At 36.2% G+C, this 13,504-nt stretch overlaps 1 protein-coding gene across 9 annotated transcripts in view; it reads right to left on the reverse strand.

The window, feature by feature from the left end:
* rbfox3a (RNA binding fox-1 homolog 3a) overlaps positions 1-13,504 on the reverse strand; it is a 498,709-nt gene that overhangs the window by 133,235 nt on the left and 351,970 nt on the right. The window contains exon 1 of one of the 9 annotated variants that reach the window (XM_051123724.1): positions 788-1,184. The exons of the other annotated variants lie outside the window; for them this stretch is intronic. Within the exon in view, the coding sequence (XP_050979681.1) occupies positions 788-913 (126 nt within the window). The 5' untranslated portion in view covers positions 914-1,184. Of the gene's footprint in view, positions 1-787; positions 1,185-13,504 lie in introns of those variants that run through there. 9 annotated transcript variants of the gene reach the window in all.

A 13,504-nucleotide genomic window follows, 5' to 3' on the forward strand; every position in this document is an offset into this window, starting at 1 on the left:
CCGGACAGCTGGTGTTGTGTGTGTGTTTGCCGGGACAGCGACTGTTAAGGTGATGAGTGAGGAGCGATTTGGTAGCAGCATGAGGCAGGTTATCTCTCAACAGCCTTATCATTCTTTATATCTGAGCAATAACACACCGTCTAGAGGAAAGCAGCAGCCTGCCGTCGCACACGCGCCGCCTGTAGTAAAGCACACGCGCGGCCAAAAACAATCAGCGCGGCCCCTCACGTGCCACACAATTTCCAAGCACCTTCAGAAAAGTCAGCCAACCCCCATTTACTAGAACGGACTAATTCAGTGACATCTGTCTACATTCGGCCAGTGAGCAGCTCACAAAAAGCAGAGAGTGATTCACACAACTTCTGAATGCAATTCAACAAGAACGTCAATACAAACGATTTGGCTAAATTCTTTGACAAAACGGAGTGAATTCTTGAACAGAGGAAGTGATGTGTGATTGAAAAATAATAGATTACTTTATAATTTTATAAAAAAAACAACACTTAAGTACGAAACAAAAAAGACACTTGCTGTATAAAAATAAAAAAAGTTAGTATTGGATATGGAATAACTGTAGTATAACAGCAAAACTGACACTGCAAAAACTCACAGCATGAATGAAAAGATGGGAACAGAGAAGGATGACCCCTGCCGAGGGCTTTGAGGGAGGAGGGATGTGAGGAGGAGGGGGTGAACACAATGCTAGCACGTGTCACCCGCAAGTAGCAGAAGAAGAAGAAGAGGAAGGAAGAGCGAGCGCAAGACGGAGGGATCGGGATTGCCTTACCTCGGGTAGGTAGAGGAACGCAGGGGGACACTGGAGAGAGTGAGTTAGCATCCCTGAGCCGGAGAGCAGAAGACAGCCTGTGTTGGCCATTGAGCACAGCATGTGGTAGCGGGACGTTTTGCGCATTAAGCTGGGAGATCCTCTCTCTCTATCTCTCCCTCTCTCTCTCTCTCTCTCTGAAACCCTCACTCTGCCTCTACTCCTTCTTCTTCTTCTTTGTTTTGTGTAGAAGTCTTTTTGATTCTGTCTGGCTTTCTTTTTGTTGCTGTTCTTTCTCTGGACTGTTTCTTTTTCTCAGCTGTTCTGGAGGTGGGCTGAACGCGGGCGTGTGAGTCGTCTGAATGGTCCTGGGCCCTCTGTCATCAAGGCTCGGCTGCGCACTTTCACTTACACTCTTACACACGCACACACACATACGGAAGCCAATGTGAGCCCTCGGAGAGAGAAAGGGGAGGTTCTGCTCGAGCGAGGGAGAGCAGGAGGAGGAGGAGGAAGGGAGAGATGCTGAGAGGGAGGAGGCAGGAGTTCCCGGGGGTATTCAAAGATCAAACAGACCCACTGTAGAAAATGAAGGGAATGTATAATGACATCACAACAGCTGATCTCGGCCATTAATTGCAGATCTTCGCAGCCGCGCGACCGCCGCTTTCTGCTCGTGTAACGAAAGGGGCAGACTCGCGAAACATTTGATTTGCTTTTGACTGTCTTTTCATTAAATATTCACTCTAATCATCTGTAAGGAATAAATGACACCGGAATATTCAACATGCGTTTAAAGGGGTTTGTTAGTAACAATACTAAACAACAATCATTCAATAATTCAAGGTGATCAAAGGTGATGGCCGCCAAAGCCAGAGTCTTGTTCCAAGGCTGGGGAGAGTGAGACAGCCCTAGGCTGGACTGGGATATGCACTGGGTTCATTTAGGGTCTTTGGGGGGTTGATCTATTTCCCTTTGGATGCAAACACACCAGATGTGCCCCCATTATGGGGGAGCAAACCCCCACCGATGCACCGCACTACTGCCGCCAACACACAACCACGCAACCCATCCACAACGTCCTTTGGTGGACCTTTATTGCTATAATAGGGTCTTTTTTTAATTAAGAGGAAAATATATAGTGTTTACAATGATGTACAAGAGAGAAAAAAAACATGTAGCTTTGTTTTTGGCAAAGGGAAGCAGAGACAAGCACAGGTTCACCTTCGATTATTGTTTTGATTTTAACATAAAACACTCTGACTTTACATTGAATCCTGATTTATTGATCTTTCAGGTGAGGTTTGTACAGTAAGTCTGCTTTATGACTTTCTTAGTAATTAGATTGTAAATTACGATGTACGTGCTGTAAATTTAGGTTGGAAACGAACGTTTTCACAGCACAAATATAATGATAAAAAGAAAATAAAATAAATTAATAAAAAACAGTTTTGTATATAGTGTAAAATTATAAAAAAAATAATAATAAATGAATAATTTTCAGAACTAAACATAACATTTTAGTTAATTTTACAATCCATCATGCCAACTTGATCCCCCTCCATAAAATAAACCATTATAATCACACAATGCAATTTTTTTAATTAAATTTGTGCCAGCCTAACAGTCCACGCAATTTGCTAAAATATTTTTTTAGTCAAATAAGAGCTATTTGAGAGATTAACAGTATTTTTCAACTATTTTAGAGCTGTTTGCTGACAAATCATCATAGTCTGTAAACAACATCGTAGTCTATACATATGATATAATATTTTTAGAACATTCAACTAACATTAAATTTTTAATTACTTTAATAATTTACTAAATTACAAGCCATCATGCCAACTTCATCCCTCTCCACAAAAGAAACAATTAACTACACAAAAGTTTTTTTCTTTCTTATTAAATTTGTCCGCCTAACAATTCATATATTTTGCAACAATCTTTTTTTAATATTTAATATTTTTATTAGTATTATTATTTTAGAGCATCACTTTCTGACAAATCATTGTAGTCAGCAAATGATGGTTTCAACTCATACAAATTATATCATTTTAGCAAGTGAGTATAACGGCGATTAAAAATGCCTGTCTGAGCTGATAAAAATGTGTTTTCTATATCCTGGTGTGTAAGCAAAATTTAACAGATATACTGGGGTTCAAAGTGAAAATGTATCTTTATATATATTTTTTTTTATTTTTGATATTTAGCCCCTTACTAATGACTCTTACTAACACATAAATCTCTTGTAAGCATGTAGCGAACGCAGTCTTCTTTATCACAAAGAGTGCTAGTGTGGATGAAAGTGTGCATACTCTATGTGAACAAACCTCTAAACTCGTTCTTTATAGTTTAAATTAGATGCGATCGCATAGTTCGAAAGACGTTTAGCCAATTTAAGGTGCAGAAACGAATCTTTGCGGCTTCCTTTCATTCTCCTCTTAGAGTGCTGTCACTACCCTGTTAACAGTGCTAATAGAAACTGATGAGACATTAGCTTTAATGAGCTGAATGAGCTAAAGAAATAAAGATGAGTTCACTAGACAGTCATTTACACTAAAGCTAACTCTGACCATAATACCAGTGGACAACCACAAACACTCATTAGCATTAGAGGTCTCTATGCCCATTTCTAGTCCACACTCATAACGGTCAAGCACTAAAGGAGAGACTAATATAGCATTACAGTGAGCGAACCAGTCAGTAATAGATAAAACTCAACTAAAACCTTGTTGCTCACCTTGTAAAATTATAATTCTTTACATACAGCATGTCTAAAAAATATCTGCAAACAAAGAACACACTGTTGAATTCATCTACACACATGATGGATAAACATACTACGAAGTAAAACCTGAATATGTTATAGCATATGGATTTTTCACACTGCCGTTTCTACAAGCTCCATTTGCAGCCGTATAGACACTCAATCAGCGGGGACAACTGTAAGATCCCTGTTGGCACAGAAACATCAGTGCGGATGAGCGTAATGACATAAGATTTCAGACTGTATCAATCAAACCGCACACCGCTACTTCAAAGCCATTCAGGTGCTGTGACTACTCTAAAACACACCCTTCCATCAGTTACAACAAATCACTAGCAATCACAGATAGTAGATTGTTGATGTGAGCCACGCGTTCCGATTTACTTTCCTCTTATTTATGAATCCATATATCCCACAGGAAATAAAAACAAACAAATGTCAACTCTTTAAAGGAATATTTCAGCCCAAAATGAATTCTGTCATCATCTACTCAACCTCAAGTCATTCCAAACCTGTATATTCCCAACAACGTTGGACCCCCTTGACTTTCATTGTGTGGACCAATAAAGGGGGTCATATTTAAATTTCAAATTTAATTTTTGCACAGCATAAATGTCTAAATGCGCCACAATTCGAAAGTCTGCAACAAGAGCCACAAATTTTAGTACAAATTTCTGAAAATGATCTATCATACATACTCTCATTGCTTGTCTCTTACTGCATGTCAACAATTGTCTCAGTTGCTTCTGATTCATAAAAAAAAAAACATCCAAAACAAAGCTGACATTCAAATCAAACATAACCAACATTCCCTATAAGTCTTCCGAGCTATAAAAAAAGCAACGGCTGAGCAATAAAACCTCCCCCCGAGAAGCGTTTTGGTGGATTTCCTCAGATAAAATCTTCATAATCAATTATTTAGCATACATATATGTCGATCAATGGCGTACGTTGGCCGTACCCTTGCAATTTTCATGTTCTCCTGTGCAAATGAGGACAGTGGTGTTTTATCATGTCTGTCATGTCATTTATCATCTCTGTAAAGATGCCTCTTCGAACTTCACCGGGAAGTCTGCGATTTTTCCTACTTTTATTTTTTTTCCATCTCATCCTTATGAGAACTTAAATGCCCTGTGACATTGAGAACTTCAAAGCGGCACTGCTGTAACTTCAAAGATGGTTTGAACTCTTTTTTCAGCCTCCCCGTGACAGAGAACGTCTTGTTTATTGACACAATGCAAAAGCCCAGCACGGAAGATGGGATTGGGGGAGTGTGGGGCGGCATCGGGGCAAGAAGGTGGTACTGCGTACGGCGTCGAGGAATGGGGGGGAACGAGAGTGGGAGATGGAAGAGCAAGTCTGATGCATTCAAAACACAAACGGTCATGAAAAGCTATTAAGTCCCAGCGAGCTCCGGACGCACGTAAAACAAGCACATGCAAAAAAGCCAGTGGTTGTCTATTGGAAAGTGACTTTCACATGCGTCGTCCCTGGCTGGTAGAGCCGCCGTTTGAAATGGGGAATCAAAGGGGTTGAATTCTGACAGGGGGCTGCCACATTAGGCATTCTTCTACCCTCGTCCCCTAAGGTGCTTATCCTCTGCAAAGTGGAACAATAGCAAAGAAGAAAGTCAAATGCGTCTCCTCAGTCTTGAGGTGATTGCACGGCTTACATTTACGACAACATCTGACCAAACTAGGAATCCAAACTGCTGTCTGGTTTTAACACAGATTATAGTGTGCCCACGCTCAAATGTGCAATCACCCATAAATAACACCCTAACATCCCCTATATCATCCCTGAAAGCTGTAAATAAAACGAATGTAAAAAAGAATATATATATATATATATAAATATATTATACACTGTAAAAAAAAATCTTTAAAAATTGGGCATAATGCACTGTATTAATTTAAAGGATTTTTTAAAATTAATTAATTATTTTATTTTTATACAGTGTAAATATATTAAAGGCACATTACATTAAAGGTTCTTCACGCATTTATGAATGCAACATTTATTTATGAAAAAAGGACATATTTCGGCAAATCTATTAGGGGCACTTGAAATATTCAACAATAAAATGTAAATTAATTATTCGGAAATCTTTAAAAATTCTTGAAGAATTATGATTATATATATATCAGAGGTTGCGCTAGACTTTAACATTGTCTGTCATTTTGAGGGACAGGGTTGTAAAAATTCCGTCATAATCTATTATTACCCGTCATTTTAATTTTCATATTTTAATTATAACAACACATTTAATTGGTTTTATTTTTATTCACTTTTTCATTTTTATTCATGAAACCTACAGGAGGACAGCACAATGTTTAAAAATAACAAAATATGCAAAACAAAACAAAAAAAAAAAAACGATTTCTCGATTTTAATAGATTCTTATTTTGATGAACCAATTTCGATTCTTAAATCCCAATCGACCTTTTGGTCTATGCTGTTTTCATCTGATGAAAGAACAGTACATAGTGCGTCTCACATCTAATAAATCGCAACAGGCTAAGCTTTGTGTTACTTTTGATATAAAACAAAGTCTCAGATTTAAAACTCTGTCCATTTCATTAGAAAATTAAGCAATAAATACCGTTTTGGCGCTTTTTAATGTGGCGTGATAGATCATTGTAGCTTCTGGACGCATAGCAAAGACAGTTTCGTGTTTGTTCTGGATCCAATTCTCTGCTGCTACACTGGAGCGCACTCGCCACAAACTGGACAGGAGTGGGAATTACAGTTAGAAGTTACAATGGATCACCCTCAGTGTAATCTGTCAAAGTGACGTACGGCCTTCAGATTTTTCCATCATTTTTCCATATACAGAGACATAGATAGACAGATAGATGTATTTTAAATTACACATCACATATTATGTTTTATTTGTGAGGGAAATGTCTATAACGTAACAGAAAAGATAGCAGTAATTTCCTGCCAAGAAAAACAAAATCTATCCTTAAAAACATTTTAAAAATGCATTAGCTTAAAGTGATTCTAAAAGACGGGGAAGTTCCCCTAATTGAAGAATCACTCAATGACACGATGATGTAAAAGAACAGCTGAATCAGTAGTTCACTCTGAAACTGTTTAAAAGCAGTGATTCACAGAAATGAGTCAGACTTTCCATTACTAGCAGGAAACCCAGAATCCTGTTCATTCATGTTTGTGTGGCCAATAGAATTAGAGCTCAGTTTAAACCCAGCAAAACACCATGAATCAGCTTCACAGTTCCAGCGTTTTCCCCCTCTCTTACTTCATTGAGTTTCAATAGCAGTCAGTTCACATAGAGGTCATGAGCATTGCATAAGGCAATGGCTGTCCAACCGCATTACCTGCAACAGTCCAAACAAAGCTGAAAATCTTGCGGGGTGACGCACTAATCTGCCGTTTCACTGCAACGTGAGAGAGCTCCGTATTTTGCACTGGGGGAAGTTTCATCATATACAACAAACCATTACATAGCTGTAGCTTATGACTACCTGAGGCTCGCTAGTCAAGACTGCTGGGTACTTATTGTCTCACATCTTGCTGAACAGCAGTGGGGGTCCACAATGAATAAACCTCTGGCATGATGATTGAGAGCATGTGCTTATTTTTTCATTTCACTGCACGAAATTGAATTTGACTTCACACTGCGCCATATTGCATTAGCTCAAAGGGTAACTTGTGATTACCCAGAGTACAATGGGTTTATTAGGGCATAATTGAAAATATAATTGTAAGTAAATTAGCTCACTATTGTGCGAGTGTATTTTGAAGCGATTAGAGTTGAGAGGGGCTGCGATGAGTTGAAATGAAGGAGCTAATTATTGATTTGGGAATCCTGGACGGCATTTGGCACTTCCGATGTGAACCTGGGAAGCAGGAAAAATGAAAAAAGGAAAAACTATTGTTGTTTATTTTTGTGCATTAATTGGTTTTGGTTTTCTCTGTAAAGTAGCTAGAAGCATCAGCAAATCAGACTAAATATTTACAGTAACACTTTACAATAAGGTCCTGTAAGTTAATATAGTGGCTAATATGAGATAACACTGAACAATACTTTATCAGCATTTATTAATTTTGGATAATGATTGGGGTTTTATTGTCTCTTATGCTCTCTAAGGTTGCATTTACTTGATCTAAATAAATAAATACCAATTTAAATTATTGTTTTATTTTAATATACTTAAAATGTAATATCAAAGCTGAATTTTCAGCAGCCTCTATTTCAGTATTTGGTGTCGCATGTTTTTTCTTATCTCAGGTGAAAACGGTTTTGCTGTTTTGTAGGAAACATCATACTTTTTATTTTTGATGAAGAGAAAGTTCAAAGGAAGAGCATTTGTTTGATTTCTTTTTGTAACAATGCAAAACTCACTAATACATTTAATGCATCCTTACTGAATAGTATTCATACAAGAAAAATATTAACTTTTTTTCTTAAATAAATAAATAAATACATACATACATAAATTACTGCCCCATACTTTTGAATGGTAGTGTACAGAAACACATTTTTTTATCTTTGTATGAATTAACTTGTACATATTATGAAAAAAATGAATAATTTATATATAAATGAATATTAATCTAGATTTTAAAAAAAATGAAAAACTGATAGCTCATGCAATAACTATGGAAGCCCATTTCTGCCACTGAATAATAATAATAAAAAAGGTTATTGTGACTTTTTATCTTACAATTCTGACTTTTTTCCTTATAACTGAGTGATATAAACTCACTCTTTATACCTTGTAATTCTGACTTGTTTTACGCAATTCTAACTTTTTTCTCAGAATTGTTCTATATAAACTTACAATTGCGAGTTTTAAAATGTGAGTTTATGTCTCACAAATCTGACTTTATTTTTCAGAATTTTCTTCGAATTCTTGTCACAATTCTGAGAAAAAAAGTAAGATTTGTATGTTTATTTCTCACAATTCTGACTTTATTACTCGCAATTCTGAGAAATGAAGTCAAAATTGCAATGTAAACTCACAATTGCGAATTGCAAGATATAAACGTATTTGGTGTCGCATTTGATGTTTCTTGTCAGTTGAAAACGCTTTTGCTATTTTGCAGGAAACATACTTTTTTTTATGAAGTTGTTGATGTAGAGAAAGTTCATTTTTTCACAATTCTGAAGTTGTTGATTTACAACTCACATTTGAGAAAGTTCATGTTTTCAGTGGTGAAAAACGGGCTTTCATAAATAACAAATGAAAACTGAATTTATGTCTTGCAATTCTGAGAAAAAAAGTCAAATTTGTACGATCATATCTCGCAATTCTGACTTTATAATTCACAATTGTGAGTTTATGTCGCAATTCTGATTTTATCTCTCAGAATTGTGAGTTTATATCACAATTATGACTTTATAACTAACATTTGCGAGTATATTTCACAATTCTGAGAAAAAGTCGCAGGGCCCTTTTTTATTTTTTTATTCAGTGGTAAAAACGGGCTTCCATAAATAACAAATGAAAACTGAATTACAAAAAAAAATTCACTAATCAGACACAAATGGTAATGTTAACCTGTATTACTCTGTGAATGACAGGTTTTCCACATTCAGCCGACCACAGAAATCAGATGTATTATAATGCCACCTACTGTATTACAGGAAAGGTTGAGCCTGAGAGAGTGTCTACATTTTTAATACCACAGAATGACCATAGAATGAGCGAGAGCATGTAACGTGTCCCTCAGGCATTAATCTCAATGTAAAGGTGTGAAGTTTCTATGGTTTAAGACTCCAGCACTACCAGAATAGGATTAGGTGCCAATAGAGCACCTGAGGGACAGGGCAGTATAGGAGAGCCAACCCAGGGTGAATTACTCTAATATCTCTACATAATATCGTTTCCCACAGTGCTCTCTGTCACCCCCTCACCTGAAATATCGGTGTGGCTTGCTGTTGGTGATGGGGCTGCGAAATCCAAAAGTAGCACCCATAAACAGAGTCCACGGCACACGCCGCTATTTCTCATCGCTCTCTTTCTCTCTCTCTCTCTTCCACACTGCCTTACAGGCCCAGGGGCCTCCCGACCCTTTTAATGTTGAGCAAATCTGTTCAAAGTTCATCCATCATTCGGGCAGCGCACTGAGACAGCGCTCCATCGGCCTCCTCTGCTGCTCCATCATACTCTCCATCACACAGTCTTTTCTTTTCTCCTCGCCCTCCAAAAAAAAAAAAACTTCAGAGACTCTGCATGCCTTTGAGGTGAGGAGAGAGAACGGCGAACAGCACAGCCTACGTGTGCGTACAATATCTTAACACCAAGAGTCTAAAGCGACTACGCCACCTCGGGATTCGTTCTGAAGACGTACAGTAGAGTCTCTTCTGACGTCATGTGGAAATGCAATTCACCAAAGCAATCTGGCTTGTTCTGGTTTACTTCTCTCTGACGCCGAGGTACAATATATGCCTGATGAAATTTAAGCTCACCTCCACCGGCATTTGCATTTCTGTGGAACAAATGTGTGTGATTTATTGAGGCTGTGGTGCACCGAGGGAAACTCGCTCGGCAGAAACGCCGTTTTACCATATATGCAACCTGCTCCGGAGTGGATGTTTCAATTGCAAGATCGCAGAGGGAAAACCCCCCGCTTTGGTTAAATTGTCAACACATCTCAAGATGATTGCTAAGTGCACCCAAGAGCATTATAGCATTTGTGTCAGTGCCTTACAGTTTTTACATTAAACAAAACAATTCTTAAATTATATTCATGTAGTATCTGATTTTTACAATGTTTTTGTTTTGTTTTTTTCTTGCAGAAAAGACCTAACCATGTTCGAACATTTATCTTCTGCTCTGATTGACTATATAAAATGCATATATAGCATATTAAACGCAGGTAAAGTGTCTGCCTGTTTCAAAAATATTTAGGTGAAAATAAAATATTAAAATAAAGATGACAATAAATGTTTTTACTTAAAAATATTTAAGTAAAAAATAAAATAACATACTTATTCTGACCTGTAATTATTAAAATATTTAAAAGAATAAATGATCGTACCAAATTTTATTATATTTTGAATAATTAAAAACTTCTCGCTGACAAACGGGTAAAACGCAATGGTTTGAAGGATAGTGCCTTTTATGCATTTAAAATGACAGTTATTTCATATTTTGCGTATTTTTACTGTTACAGTGAAAGACATATTTCTGTAAATCACTGCAAAAATGTGTGATAGTCAATATTTTTCATTTAGAAAAAACTAAATTAAACGGGTCACATTCTAATGTACGAAAAAAAATAAAAGCTGTATTTAACTTTTATTGTTTTTATGCCTGAAAACCCCTTTTCGTCTTTGATCCACACTGAAAAAATAATTATTCTGTATATATATATATATATATATACACACATTTAACAGAAAACGTAATGGCATCTCATTACACAGAACATTATCTATAAATTTTACAGACATTACGTTAACTCTAAAATACAACGCAATGAATTATAAAATTCAAAATACTGGTAAAACACCTGTAAAAAATAAAATACGGAAAAATTCCTTTCAAATTTATGAAATACATTGTGCCCTATTTTTACTGATTTTTTTAAAACGCATATATTAAATAAACACATTGAATTTTCACATACTACAGCTATCTAACTGGTGTAAATACTTGCCATTTTTTAATTTTAATTCAGTTTATATCTACTTTTTTTATAGGAAAAAGGGTTAAAGCTATAAAAAATTATGCCTATTGGGTTTGGCTAAGTCAGAGAAACATGTAAGGGTGAGATAAGGTTGAAAATAAGGTTAATTTGGAAATCACTATTATTTTTTTTTTCATGTAGACTCTTTGAGTCTCTGAGACCCCAGTCAATCTCATCAGACCATGAATGCTGAAGCTAATCTCTGAGGTTGTAAAAATTATGGAAACTGAGTGAAAAAGAAAGGGAACTGAACAGACAGAGGGTATCAAGTGGAAATGGAGAGAGAGAAAGATGGAGATGGAGTGAGAGAGGAAGAGCGAGAGCGAGCACCCAGATGGAAACAACGCACCTTGGCCTGCCTGACACAGGCCTATTACCATAAACTTCATTTTTCTCCCTGAACACTCAGTAAATAAGAGCGGGAATAAGTGAACAAGCCCATCCGGCGTTTCGAGGAGAAAATGGGAAGCGAGGAGGAGGAGGAGAGGAGGAACGGGGGAGCTGCTGAAGGACTCCGACACAGAGGAGATGCCTCGTACAATCGAGCAGCTCTATAATATCAATCAAGCATGACGCGTAAATTTTCTTTCTCGTGCTCGTGTTGATTTATCCTTAGCCTCGCAGGTAATTCAGCTTCCCTCCAGAGACCACGCACACTCGTTCTGTTCATATACTTCTTTTAGCACACCCCTCTCAATCTACATATGAAAAAAAACACTTAAAATAAATGTTAGGTTTCGATCGCTTCTCTCACTTCAACATGGTTTAAAAATGTAGGTTATCTGAGGAAACAAGCAGAAAACAAAGTTAATAAAACAGTTTTGTATTTATCACTGTGTCGCAGTATTTCCCTAAGGTTTATGGCTTTTATCGGGGGGGTTGTATCGATGATATCTCAATATGTTTTGGGATTTTATCGATAACGATAATTGGACGATATTTTGCTGAGTGTGTTATTGTGCTGGTATCTTAAAGACTACTGTGGACAGCTGACTCCTGAATTTGATAGCAGTGATAGAAATTAATCTTTCCCAGTAAGTTTAAATTGACTTTTACCATTTATGGGCATTTTTTTTTTTTTTTTTACATTTTTTCTAAAATGTTCATTATAATGCAACCTTTTTACACCACAGACTAAACAAAATTAAACATTGCTTGGTAATTGGTCAACAAAGTATTGATAGTTGTGTAAATATTGTCATACTAACAGTTCTTTAAATAATTTTGGTTGACCTTTCTATCAAAGTTATCTGACATGATCAAGATGATTTTGTCCTGACACAGTTTAACTCTGAGTTCTTGTCATATTTTATTATCATGTTGAAATGTTGAAGGTGTCTGAATAAATTTTGGTTTGAATGTATATATATGGATAAATGGAGAATTCAAGCTAAAAATATGCAAAAATATCATAAAAGCATCATGAAAGTAGCTCATACAACTCTTGCACTATATTACAAGTCTCGAAGCTATAGATGTGTAAAAAAACAAAACAAAAAAAAATCATCAGAAAAAAAAAAAATCCAATAATAAAAAAAAAAAAAAAAAAAAAAAAAAAAAAAAATCAGATTCACAAGTGAATGATTTACAGAGGTTTTGTGAACTTAATGGATTCCCTGAAAAAAAGCCAAATAATAAAATAAAACAAAATAAAAATAAATAAATTCATGATTCTTTTTTTTTTTTTTTAATTAATGCTTAATGGGGAGTTACAGATGATGTCAACATTTTCAGTGGATTATGAGTTAAATTTAGGTCTTTTCCTCACAAATTACTGCATGACTTTAGATGACTTATAATATGGTCAAGTATTCTTTAAATAATGTTAAAATAAAAGTAAATGTGGACAAAAAAGTATTCTTGTAGGTTCATAAAATTACAGTTGAACCAATGATGTCACATGGACTATTTTAGTGATGTCCTTATTATCTTTCTGGGCCTTGAACGTGGTAGTTGCGTTGCTGTCTGTGGAGGGTCAGAAAGCTCTTGAATTCCATCAAAAATATCTCAATTTGTGTTCTGAAGAAAAAAAAAAGGTATTACGGTTTGGAACGACATGAGGGTGAGGGTGAACTATTCCTTTAATGTTCAATTGTATAAAATTCATGATTGAAATACCCAAAATCAAATATTACAAGCATCTAACAAGAGGTAACTGAATTATGTATTGCAGTTTAGAGAAATTTCAGCTAAAAACACACAAATTTAATACACATCTGGGTGATGCCCATGTATTATCAGAGTATCAGTCCACGTATGGGCTCGCTTTCGTATAAGTTAAATTACACTACAAACGCAGCACCCCGCAG

Source organism: Labeo rohita, chromosome 12, assembly GCF_022985175.1.
Source record: "Labeo rohita strain BAU-BD-2019 chromosome 12, IGBB_LRoh.1.0, whole genome shotgun sequence".
In the NCBI taxonomy this organism is placed as follows: domain Eukaryota; kingdom Metazoa; phylum Chordata; class Actinopteri; order Cypriniformes; family Cyprinidae; genus Labeo; species Labeo rohita.